We start from the raw sequence: 13,446 nt of genomic DNA on the forward strand, positions 1-13,446 counted from the left end.
CACTACCTTCATCAACCCTTCTTGTCACTTCCTGTAGGCCTTCTATGTATGAAAATATCTGAGAAGTGTCAAACATTAGGGCAGTATGATTTTAACTACACCCACATTAACAGGTATAGTTTGAGTATGAAAGGAATGGAGGGAGCATGCATCTTGAGGCGCATTTAGGGGTACTTTCTCTTGGCCTGTATGTACGTAGTCCAACAAGAGAGGGCGCAGTCCTGAACTTAGATTTCAGGAATGAAGTTGGACAGTTGGAAGGGGTGGCAGTGAGAGATCATTTTGTTGGTAGTGATCATAACTTGATTAGTTATAACACTGTTGGAAAATGGAAAATGATGCAACACTAGTTTGAGTTCTAAATTGGAACAAGGACAGTTTTAATCAACTGTAAATTGATTTAGCAAAAAAAGGATTGGAGACAGCGACCTGATGGTAAATCAGCATCAGAGCATTGTGTGTCATTCAATGGGGAGTTTCAAGTGGTTCAGAAGTGAGCATGTTCCAATGCCCAAAAATGTCAAGAATCTTACAGGGAAAGATAATGGTGAAAAGGAAACCTTATGTCAGATACCGAGAATGCAATACTGCAGAAAGACAAGAGGAGTGCAGAAAATGGAGGGCTGAATTTAAAATGGAAATTAGGAAAACGTAGGGAGGGCATAAAAGAATATTGGAAAGCAAAATCAAGGAGAACACAAATATGGTTATCAATATATTAACACTAGCGGCGGCTCCTGTTGTCCATATGAACACGGGTGTCACTGGTTATACCGATTTCATATAGTCCTTCCTGCTTTAGCTGCCAGTCCAGTTAGCCTGGGAGCATTTTGCTCATCACTTCGTCTCCTACAGAGGCTATTTTCCTGGCGTCAATTAACCCAGCTTTTCGATTCTGGCCCTGTATGATCTATTGTACTCTTACGTCAAGGCTTTTAACTGTTGAAATAGTTCCTTCAGGTATCTGCTGACCGCCTTTAGCTGGTCGTATATCATCAATACCCGTCGCTGTTTCCCCTGGGAGTCGCATTGCCCTCAGCTCGTGTGGGTTATTGCCTGTCGTCTAGCTGGGTGTTGCTCCGAATTCCATGAGTGTGGCGGGTGGCAGATCCACTCATCCTCTCTCACTTTCAGTTATTGTTTTACTTATAGCTGTATAATGCCCTGTTCATTGTTCCCACCGTATCTGAACTTTGAGGGTGTTCGAGTATGTTAAACTTCTGTTTGACTCTCACCAGGTGACACGCCCCCTTAATTGCCTTGCCGGTAAAGTGTGTTCCTTGATCACTGTCTATTTGTCGGGGGTACTCCCCATCTGGGTTTGACTTCTTCAGCCAGAATCCTTGCAACGGTGTTGGCAGTAGAGTCCCTTGTCAGGAATGCCTCCACCCACAGTGTAAATTTAGTTTATTACCACAAGGCAATATGTCTTTCATTGTTTGTTTGGCAAGGGTCCCGTGAAATCTATCAGGAAAATTTCTCTTGTATCCTTGGGCGCTCTTGATGCTCCACCCTTACCGTGAAGGGCTTCCCGGGGGTGTGCCCAGGCCTCCACCAATCTCACTGCAATAACTCAGTGGTCACAATCCTCCCGTGGGGGGCTAATCCATGCTAAAGGTCTAATAAACCTTGGCAAATACTCTCGGGCGCTGCTGCCCTTCTTTCTTTCCTCTACATCTCATCTGGTCCCTTCATTGCCCCCTTATCTTCCCATATTTTTGTTTCCCTTGTATCGGCTTCCCTATGAATGTCTACCAGGTTTGTCCATCCCACCTCCTCCTGTAGGGTAGGGTTGACAGGCTTTTCTGCATCAGCAGCTTGTCTGGCTGCTTAGTCTGCCCATTTGTTCCCCTGTTGCAGTGGGGTACAGATCTTCTGCGGAGCCTTGCCCTTTTGGGCCTGTCCTGATCGATGAATTTGTGATGAAGCTTCGCCCCTTGACTACTCCACTCTGGGCCAACTCTAACAATGTGATCTCAACGGCCTCAAGGGTGGAGGGTTGGATTTATTGTGGATTCTCCCCCTATACCACTGGCTCTATGTTTACGTTACTGCAGTCGTGTTTATGTGTTACCCACACTATTGATATCTAACAACAAATAAGGCCGTAAATACTCTCCTGTATCCAGTCCCCCGTCAACATTGTCCTCTATTGGTGCTGATTATGAGTGTTATGTTATTCTAATCACTAAATCCATAACCCCTTTTCCCTATCCCCTAACTAATTTGCTGCTGGCAAATTTACCGTCTCCATCATGGATCTACCAAGGCGGCTATTTCCCCGAGTATGTCCATTCCCAAGAATTGTTCCCTCTGGACTTGGACATAATCAAAACAAACTGACCACTTCCCCGTCCCAACTTCTAACATATATATTTTGCTACGCCTTGCGCACAGTGATCTTGCCCCCCATCCGCCCCGCTCCGCCCCTTTAACTGTGACCTTATGTTCTGTGATAGCTCATTGTTTGTCAGTAATAGAAACAGAGGCTCCGATATCAACCCTCATTCTGCACCCGCGGCCCCCTAACGATGCGGTTGTAAAGTTCCTTTGATTGTCCGTTCCCTCTTGTCAGGCGGGGTGGGGGTGTGGGGCGAGCTATCAATTTCTCACTCGCGAGTTTGATCACCTGCAAAATTTCTTCCCGGTTTAATGTGAGACTCGATTTTCCCAGGCCTTGAGTCGGGGGTGTCCTGGGTCTCAGGGGGATCGCACACTCCGAATTCACATGGCCCCAATTACTGTCTCCCTGGCGAACCATTCCGACTTCCAGCAATTGTGTCTCCTCTGTTATAGTTGATGGTGGCTGCAACTGTCCTCACCTCCCATTCTTTCCACCCTTGCTTTTCGCTTCTACTTCAGTGGCCCACTCCATAATTTCGGGAAAACGTTGTCCCACGGGATTAATATGTTTGGGCCCAGTCACTACTTGCATAATTTAAGAGATACCAAACATCGCTTGTAGAGTCTGGCATTCCTGAGAATTCTTCATATGCTGTAAACTTGTGCTGTGCATATTCCATTGGGGTACTCCCTGCCTCTTTAATTCCCGTGATTGCCTCCCAATTGCCTTGGTCATTAAGCAGTGACTTCTATACAGCCACCTTAAAATCATCATATCTTTGAGTGGGAGTCCGGTTTGGATGAGGATTTATCAGTGTCCATCTCGAATATTTAAGACAAAGCTTGCCCAGGCGGTTCATGGGCATTTAGCCCAGACCAGGACATGACTATATTTACTGTGTATATGTATCCCTATTATTTTTCCTTTTCTTCCCGAAAGCAGGATTGTTTGGTTTCAACAGTCCTTTGGATAACCATCTGTTTTTCACCAGGGGTGAATGGTTTAAAGACCTTACCGACTCTGATAGTTGTTGGAATCCCCTTGGGACCACTCCCCTATATGCACGGGGTGTCACTGGTTTCAGGTGGTAGTTGGACAGTGGTGGACACTGGGAAGGGGCGCTGGGAGTTCTTGCACTATTGGTGTCATAGGTTGGTGTGTCTCCCTAGTCATCCCTGTGTCTTTACTCTGCCGCTTCCTCCTCCGAGCTTCCGCAATTACGTCATCACTTTTGTTAATGGCCCAAATAAGGATGATCATGGCTGTTTCCACGGGCTGGCTGCCTGACTCTGCAAAACCTCCGTTTCCTTTCCTGCCCATCTCTTACACGCCTCCACGGCGTCACACGCCTCTGTGTAATTATGAGACAATATCACTGCCACTTTCGCTTCCTTGCCCTTTTTCTGATATGGCCACCTTTTCCAGTGTTTCTCGGGACTCCACTTCGGATCCCATTCATCGTTCCTCATTTTATTTTTAGCATTTGTTTATTTATGAAATATGTATCTTAACATTGCCAACTGAGGACCATTGACCGGGCTCTTTCCCAATGTATTTGATATTGTAAGAGAGCTGCTTTCCTTTCCATAACAACCTCAATCACAGGCATCCCTCATTTGAACGACTTGACCTCAGTTCTTTAGCTGCATTTCGGTCCCACTTGACGCGGACTTCTTAGTTCCATTACAGGCCCAGTTGACCTGGATTTGTTAGTTCCTTTACAGGACCCCCCAGGATGCATCCTACTCCAACGTGAGGGTCACTCCACTTGGCTCGAATACTGCCATCTGCTACCGTCTCCCAAAGGCAACTATAAACGTGTCTCCTTACGTTTGTCAGCCCCTTTCTTGGACTTCTGGGGTATCCTGTCGGCCACACCAGTCGTTGCGAAGATTCAATACATTTAAAACCCGGAGTCGGCATCTCACATTCAAAAGTCTTTATTTCAGCATATGCAGGAGATCAGTCACCATTCACAAGTCGGAACCAAAGATCTATCCATACAAGCTTCATAGACATGTTTAGCATTAGGTGCATGCTCTTTAGTCATGTACTTTATTCCATTAAAACCTCATAAGCCACAGCTCTATCCTTTGTTCTGCAACTCGCCCCCATGAGTGACTCCAAACTCTTAACATTGCTATACTTCGCTAAAATATAACCACATGAAAACCCTGGCCCAGTTCTCATCTTATTCCACTTCTAGTTATTGGTTTCAATGTTATTCTGAGTTCCACTGTGAAGCAGACTTTCTTAGCTCTTATAGTCGCATTTTTCTTATCAAAAATTAACTCTAACGGTCTGAGCAGGAATGCGTTAAGGTGGGTGTGTGAGTGTCAGGGGTTCTGAGTTGTGAGTGAAACATAGAAATATAGAAAATAGGAGGAGTAGATCATTCAGCTCTTCGAGCCTGCTCCGCCATTCAATATGATCATAGCTAATCCTGTATCTCAACGCCATACTACCGCTCTCTCCCTTGATGCCTTTAGAGTCTAGAAAACTATCAATTTCCTTCTTAAATATATACCATCACTTGGCATTCACAGCTCTCTGTGGTAGAGAATTCCACAGGTTACTGCTCTCTGAATGAATACTTTTCTCATCTCAACCCTAAATGGTCTACCCCTGTATCTTAGGTTGTGACTAAAAAATAATAAAAAATCTCAATAACTCTTCAATGAAACTGGAAACTTTCCCTAAAAGCTCATGTATAATTTCATCGTTTATCTCCCTTCCTCACAGTTAATTTGGTGACAATTTCAATCCTCTCTCGCCGAAGATGTGGCCTGTCCAAATGTGTCACTCATTACCTGCTGGCTATGGCAAAAGCGGATCTACTGGTTGTTTTCTTTGACCTGATATTGAGGCAGATTCCGATTGTTTATTCAGAACAGTTTTATTTCCTGCAGTCCATCCCTGTGTGTAATATTCACGCTGTCCTACTTTATGCAGCCACTGACTGTTCTGTCTGGTTTACTGTCGCTTTCACCTTTGATCGATTTGTGGCCATTTGTTGCCAGAAGCTGAAAAGCAAATATTGCAGCAAGAAAACCGCGGCTGTGGTCCTGGGAACAGTGACTGTGCTGAGCTGTTTGAAGAACATATTCTGGTATTTTATGTTAACAGGTTTGTATTGGTTTGGAAATGAACCATGGTTTTGTTCTGTGAAAATCCATGTTGAGGATTCTCCCGTCTGGACAACAATCGAGTTCCTCCACCACATTCTAACACCGTGTGTCCCATTCGTCCTGATTCTTCTGCTCAACGTTTTCACCATCAGACACATCTTAGTGACCAGCAGAGCCCGCAGGAGACTCCGGGGTAACAACAGTGGAGAGAGTTGCAAAGACCCAGAGATGGAGAGTCGACAGAAATCCATAATTTTACTATTTGTTATCTCCTCCAATTTCATCCTGTTATGGTCACTGATAATGGTGTTTTCCATATGGCGACGGATGTTTCGTTTGGGGTATACATCTATTTTTCTACATTATTTTGTTCAAGAATTGGGATTCATGCTTCAGCTCCTGAGTTGCTGCACAAACACTTGTATTTACGCTGTGACCCAGAAAAAGTTCCGAGAGCAGTTGCAAAATGTGCTTAAATGTCACTTCACTGTAACTGGTCAATACATTCAGTGACAGGAAGAACTTAACCATTGAGCGTTCCCAGAATTTTCTCATTTTATATCACGTTTCCACCTGAGCAGGTGGCCTGTCTCTGAGGTAACAGAAGGTGGGAGTGGCCTGTCGCTAATGTAACAGAAGGTGGGAGTGGCCTGTCGCTAAGGTAACAGAAGGTGGGGGAGGCCTGTCTCTAAGGTAACAGAAAGTGGGAGTGGCCTGTGTCTAAGGTAACAGAAGGTGGGAGTGGACTGTCTCTAAGGTAACAGAAGGTGGGAGTGGCCTGTCGCTAAGGTAACAGAAGGTGGGGGCGGCCTGTCTCTAAGGTAACAGAAGGTGGGAGCGGCCTGTCTCTAAGGTAACAACCTCCTGGAACTTTCGAACAATGAAGCAGCTGATTGGTTTGTTCCACATTAGCAGCAGCCGCACATTTTTCATTCTTGTTTTATTTGTCTCGTTGGCTCCAATCAACCGAGTTCCAAGGCCGGATTACCCGGAGCAACAGGAAACCTGAACAACAATTTCCAACAGGCAAAGGGTACAGGGATCAGAGTAGAAGTGAGGTCAGAGCGAGAGGAAGTGAGGTCAGAGAGACCGAGTGCGCAGACGCAGTTCCACAGTTCACGTCCGCCAGAAGGGTTCAGGTGTGAAAGGAGAGTGATGTCAATTCACGGCCATCATGGAGGTAAAGAGCAGTAGGTTAATCAATTTGACCTTAATATATCTCAGGTGGATAGAAAGGTAATGACCACTGAATTAAACCAGAGGCATAAACATCCAGGGACATAAAGCGAGAAACAGAGAGAGGGCCAGAGATAGAGGCTGATGGCGATAAGGAGAGAAAGAGAGGGACCAACATAGAGAGAGAAAGAGGGAGAGGGATGGAGAGAGAGACAGACTGACAGAGGGGAAGAAAGATCAATTCAGAGATAAGATTGAGAGAGATAGAGCGACGGGCTGAGAGAGAGGGGGAGCTGAGAGCTAGGGCGATATATGGAGAGAGGGATAGAGGGACAGAGAGAGAGAGAGAGAGAGAGACAAAGGGGAACAGAGACAGAGATAGAAACAAAGAGAGGCACATGGAGAGAGTGTCAGAGATGGGGATGGAAGGATGGATGGAGAAAGAGAGTGAGATGGTGAGGGTCAGAGAGAGAGAGAGAGAGAGGAGTTGAGGTTTCTCTCTCACTGCCACAGGAACAGTGGGACGAAAGGTGGTGACAGTTACCTTGCCAAAATCCTCAGTGCTGACTTCTTGGTGCAGCAGTGCTCAGGCGTCCCCATGGTAATATCGCACAGCCTCACTTTCAGGTAGACTTGTTACTCATTCAGGCTCTGTCAATAGGCAGCAAGAATCTGGACACAACACAGAAACCACCGGCTGGTTCATCCGTCAGAGAAGCCTGTTGGGGTGCGGGATTGAAGGAGGGGGAGGGGACTTGAGACTTTAGTCCAACTAAGCTAGCGACTAGAATCCAACAGCTTTATTCTATTCAATGAATCTTTGAGATATGTGTGCATTGTCCACATGGGCATATTGATTTTTCAGCGTCATTTTAAACCCACAGTTTTTTACACTTGATGGAACTTTTTCCAGTGTTAGAAGTTATGATTGTGTTGAAATATTTGGTGAAAGAATGACTAAGGCCTAAGGAGAAAGATGTGTTTTTGCAATATAGATATGACTTTGCTGCAGGTGTTTTGCTGATCACTGTTATGGTGCATGCAGAAATCACATGGGGTGTGCAGTGGACTGAAGCGTGTTTTTTAAGCCCAGTTCCGCTTATCGTATTAAAATAAACTTGAGGATATGTGACCATCGTCCACATGGAGCATATTCAGAAGCAAAGCAATACGTTGAATTTTTAAACTTCCACTACCATTTGCAAGTCTTAAACATATGAATTGAAAGCAGATTCTAGAAAAGAAAAATAGATTAGAAAGTCAAAGCTTATATTGGATGAAGCTCCGGAGACACAGATAGGGAGTGTTATAGGGGCTGGAGGAAGTTACAGAAGTAGGGAGGGATTTCCACTCTGTGGCCTGTCTCCCTCTCTTCCCCACCCCCATGACGGTCTGTCTCCACACCCCACCCCCCCCACCAAATGGTCTCCCTACCTCCCCCATTCCTCCCTTCCCCGCTGTGTGTCTCTTTCTCCTCCTCTCTCTTTGCCCACTGCACCGTCTGAGTCCATCTCTCTCTCTCTGTCTCTCTCTCTCTCACCGTCTTTCTCTCACTCTCTCTCTCTCTCAGATAAATATGTTGAAGTGTTATGTCCCATCTGCTTTGCTCACTGTCTTGCTCTCTCCAACTCTTTCTGCCCGTTTCTCTCTTAATGTCTTGTACAAATATGAACTTGCTCACTTGGGATTTTTAGCAATGTGGTATTGCATATGGATGATCTGCTGTAGCTAACTCCAGTGTTTGGTTCGTTTTCATCCCAGGCAGTGTTGGTGAGCAGTGTTGCTGTTGCCAGTGTTATACCAACACCCTGTTTAATACAGCTTGGTGCTATGGACACATGGCAGTCGTGAAGGTGCTCATGAGAACTTGTATGGAGGCTTCTCAGAACCTGGTCAGGTCTCACATGGGCTCCCCTAGTGTGTTGTGGAGATGTGCACATAGTGCTGTGTGCAAAAGCACTGGTGTTGTCTTAGTTTATGTCATAATGTGTGAGAGCATGGCTTTATTTTAATGCTGTGTATATACGGGCATCAATTAAAATCCTGACAGTCACATAGCCAGTCTTGGCTGAGATTTTAATCACACTTGCATGAATGCAAAATAATTCTCATGTGTGTAGGTGTTGTTGGTAAGGCCCTTAAGACAAGAGGATCTGGGGATGGTAAATCATTTGGGCCTTTGAGCCTGCTCTACCATTCAATAAGATCACGGCTGATTTTGGCCTAAAGTCCTCTTTCCTGCCTGCCCCCCACCTCCATAACTCTAGACTTCCTTATCAATCAAAATCTGTCTATCTCAGCCTTGAAGATATTCAGTGACCCAGCCTCCACTCTGGGGGAGAGAATTCCAAAGATTAATGACTCTCAAGAGAAAAAAATTCTTCCTCATCTCTGACTTAAATGGGAGACTCCTTGGAGTCTCTAAACTGTGCTCCCTAGTTCTAGATTCCCCCATGAGGGGAAACATGCTCTCTGCATCTAACCTGTCCAGCCCCCTTCAGCATCTTTTATGTTTGAATAAGATCATCTCTCATTACATCTGCAGGTTCCCCTTTCTCCACCCTGCTTGTTACATCCTCTAATAACTCTAATAAATTTGTCATCTCTATTTGCCTTTGAGAAGAGGGTGGTTGACCCTGCAATTCATGTGGTGAAGCTGCTCCGAAGCCCCTTCTGATCCTGTGAGCTCCACCTTGGTCAGCAGTGTTTCTGTAGTGCAGCATTGTCCAGGATGGTGTCAGGAATCTATGTAGTGCAGCTGCGTCCATGTACACAAATGGATAGTATTCCATGACATACTCCTGACTCTTACCCAGGCCTTGCTGCCTGTGGGCATGATTGTTTCATTGTGAGCAATTAGAAATGCAGCTGAGAACTGTCATCATCAACAAACAGCCCCACTTCCGACCATCTAATGAGCGAATGATGAACTGAAGTTAGTCTGGCCGAGGATACTGTGTTGAAGAACTCCTGCAGTGATGTCCTGGGACTGAGATGATTTTAGTCCAACAGCCACATCCAGCTACTTTAGTGCCATGTGTGTCTCCAGTCCGTAGAGAGATTTCCCCCGATTCCCAATGACTTCCTTTTTTAAGGATTTTTTTTTTTTAAGGACTAATATGTTAATCCATTGTGTTGCTTTCACCAGCTCCTGCAAGTTCACTCTGGCAGCTATAACTTTCAGGGCTTGGCCAGATTTGTTCTTGTTTAATCTACTGAGCCATTCTGGGTGATGGACAATGATCCTCTCCACCCTGTTCTCGCTACCCCAGTGCTTCCTCCAAGTGGTGTTGGGTGTGTAATGCTGACCTAGCAGCTGAGGGCAGCTGGTAACTGAGAAGCTAAAGGAGGTAATAGTGTGTTGGGAGCTTATCACAAGTTCAGGCCCAAGGACCTCACATCTGAACTTCAAATTGAAGGGCATAGTGTAGTTGTCATTGTTCCCAGGAGGAATATGGGATATTAACAGGCAGGGTATGTGGTTACACTGGAAATGGTGAACTATTCCAAATGGCTGCTGAAATGTCTTTCAGTGGATCTGTAGCCCAGTGTAAAGGTTTGCAGTGTACCATGCCCTACATCTCTTCTTGCATCCTTCCTCATAAACGCTCCTGGTGGATATTGTTGACCCCAAGACCCATCCTGTCACTGACGCTTTTTTATAACATTTTGCAGCTTGTTCCCACCCCTCCCAGTTTTTCCCCCTTTTACTGAAGGCACTGACCCATAGTGGGGAATTCACTCCAAGAATAATGGGGGTACTTATTTTTTTCTAATCTTGCTCAGCGTGTGGGCAATGTGAACAAGGCAGGAATTTTATTATCCATCTGGTTGACCTTGAGAAGGTGCTAATTGACCTGGAACATTGCAGGCCATGTGGTGAGAGTGCACCCACAGTGCTACTAGACAGGGAGCTCCATTATTTTGACTCAGCGATGATGAAGGAACGGCGACATAGTTCCGAGATAGCACAGTTGGGGGCTTGAAGGTGACAGAATTCCCAAGTGTCGGTTGCTCTTGCCCTTCTAAGTGAGAGAGGATATGGGTTTGGGATGTGTTGCTGGATGCAGCAGTTTATCCTGTAGACAGTGCACCAGCCATGATGACACACTGATGGGGGAGGGAGTGACTGCTTTTGTCTTTTGCTCTCCTGCACGGGATGTGGCATCATTAGTTAGGCCAGCATTTTGTCCCCGCTCCTAATTGCCCCTTGAGAAGGTGATGGTGAGCTGCCTTCTTGAACCGCTGCAGTCCATGTGGTGTAGGTACACCCACAGTGCTGTTAGGGAGGGAGTTCCAGGATTTTGACCCAGTGAGAGTGAAGGAACAGCGATATATTTCCAAGTCAGGATGGTGTGTGGCTTGGAGGGGAACCTCCAGGTGGTGGTGTTCCCATGTGTCTGCTGCCCTTGTCCTTCTAGGTGGTAGTGGTCGTCGGCTTGGAAGGTGCTGTCTGAGGAACCTTGGTGAATTCCTGCAGTGCATCTTGTAAATGGTACACGCTGCTGCTACTGTGTATCGGTGGTGGCACAAGCTGTAGGTCCGTGAATCAGGTTGACCATTCCTGATCCTCCTTGGTGACTACAGTGCCAGATCCCACAGCCTTGGCCTTTTTATTACTAATCTTGTTAATAGTATAAATTACATTTCCTGGAGCACATTCTGTTTGGATGGTCGGTGCTTAGCACCCCTTAATCTCTTCAGCCTGGTTCCTGCCTTGGTTCAGATACCCATTCATTGCGATGTTGTCTCCACAATCAAAACAATGGCCCCCATCCCATTGTGATGCCCCTGGATCTCAAGTTAATGTGCATGTGATAAGATCCATTTCTCCTTAGCTGTTGTGGATGTTTGTTTGTGTGATGCCTGTTATCTAGAGTCATTTGCTGTGATGGTCTCCCAGTTTCTTTAGCTGGATTGTCTGATGGTATCTGTTTTGTGTCTTTGAGATGACAATGTCCCAGTATCTTTACACATTATCAATTTGTTTTTGGTACTGACATGTTTGAAGATTAACCCCTTGTGGTACAGCCTGCCTCTGTGTTGAGGTTTGGAGTGTTTGTCCATGAAGCGAGGTCTTTGGGGATTTTATATTTAATGAAGTCCAGTTGGAGGGGAATCCGATCCTACATTCTCCCCTTTAATATCTCGAACACTGGAGATATAACTTACAATGACAAATCTTCTCCCGCGTTCTAGGAATTGCAAACCTCAGCCAGATCACAGCCTATACCCTGGAGTCCTCAGGTAAACCCCTTTTTAACCACTTTGCCAGGTTTTGTCTTTTGGTTCTACACCTCAGCTTACAGGACAAAGCTAATATAATAACATCATGATTAACTGCACAATGACTAACACCTGTGAAGCAATTCTGATCCAAGAGGCTATTTCAATGTTGGGACCAAGATCCCATCAAGGTGGGGATGCTATTTCTCTAATTTCATTCCCTGTGTCTCTGTTTCTCAGTTTGAGAGTGTAATCATGTTTTTGGGACAATTCCACCCCCTTTACTAATTTAGTGAGGTGCTCGGGCAGTGGTGGAATATCATATCCAGAATGAGCTTCGTGATTTTGGAGGTTTGGGAGAGCTCTGTCTACTGGAAGATTTTTCGTGGCATGATCCCAGATAGGGATTATCCTGACTGGTGAAACTAGTGACTTCCAACAGGGGTGTACTACAGGAAGTCAGGTCCTGAATAGGGCACCACGTATTATTGTGTAGCCTGTACTGACTTGCACTGCTGGGAATACAGTATGTCCCATTGTCCTCATACATCACCTGGGGTGGAACATGGGCTCCTGGGCCATCACCTCCATAGTGTATCTGATGGGTTGTGTATTTCCTGATACAAACCCACACACTGGTCGATCGAATTCATTCAGGTGATATGGACAGAACACCACATGTGCCCCCCTTTCCTGAAACCCTTTTGAGTCCATGCCAGACATAGAGCCCCCCATCTGACCACATTGCCGGGGGGGGGGGGGGGGGGGGGGGGGGGGGGGGGGGGGTGCTTTTTGATGCTGCACATGTTCCTCATTTCTAATGACCCCAATATTCTCTGCCCGGTCTACTGGAACCGGTTGTTGTGACTGGCCCATTACTGGCATCCTGAGAACCACTCCCATTATAGTTTGTTATACCGGCCACAGTCAATCGGGACTGGGTATGCTTTAGAAGCCAACCGCAGCTGGCATGAGTTCATGAGGTTATCTTGAGTGTTCAAAGCCTTTCAGTGTTTGTTGCTGCTACATGATGGTACACGACCCGGTCTCAGATCCTTCAAATTACTGTGCCCCTCACTTAGCAACCAAGAACCACATATGACACACGCGTTGTTCTGGGCAGCTCGGTCTGATGCATTCTGGTCACAGAATCACAGTGCAGAAGAGGTCCTTTGGCCTATCGAGTCTGCACTGACACATGAGATAAAACCTGACCGACCTTCCTACCTACCGAATCCCATTTAAAAGCACTTGGCTCATAGCCTTGAATGTGCCAAGTGCTCATCCAGGTATTTTTCAAAGGATGTGAGGCAACCCGCCTCCACCACCCTCCCAGGCAGCACATTCCAGACTGTCACCACCCTCTGGGTAAAAAGGTTTTTCCTCACATCCTCCCTAAACCTCCTTTTTCAGGTATGCCTGGTGCTGCTCCTGGCCTGCCCTCCTGCACTATTCATTGAACCAGAGTTGATCCCCTGACTTGATTTTAATGGTAGAGTGTGGGAATATGCCAGGCCATGAGGTTCCAGATTGTGGTCGAGTACAGTTCTGCTGCTGCCGATGGCCAACAGC

At 46.1% G+C, this 13,446-nt stretch overlaps 1 protein-coding gene across 1 annotated transcript; it reads left to right on the top strand.

The window, feature by feature from the left end:
* The first annotated feature begins 5,163 nt into the window (after positions 1-5,163).
* Positions 5,164-5,985, top strand: LOC121272624 (probable G-protein coupled receptor 139). Its single transcript, XM_041179302.1, has one exon. The coding sequence runs from the start codon at positions 5,164-5,166 to the stop codon at positions 5,983-5,985; it is 822 nt and encodes a 273-aa protein (XP_041035236.1).
* Positions 5,986-13,446: the final 7,461 nt, after the last annotated feature.

Source organism: Carcharodon carcharias, chromosome 34 (assembly GCF_017639515.1).
Source record: "Carcharodon carcharias isolate sCarCar2 chromosome 34, sCarCar2.pri, whole genome shotgun sequence".
NCBI classification, from domain to species: Eukaryota; Metazoa; Chordata; class Chondrichthyes; order Lamniformes; family Lamnidae; genus Carcharodon; species Carcharodon carcharias.

Excerpts from the sequence above, each read along its gene's own strand:
- LOC121272624 (XM_041179302.1), top strand. The coding sequence starts at position 5,164 with ATGGCAAAAGCGGATCTACTGGTTGTTTTCTTTGACCTGATATTGAGG.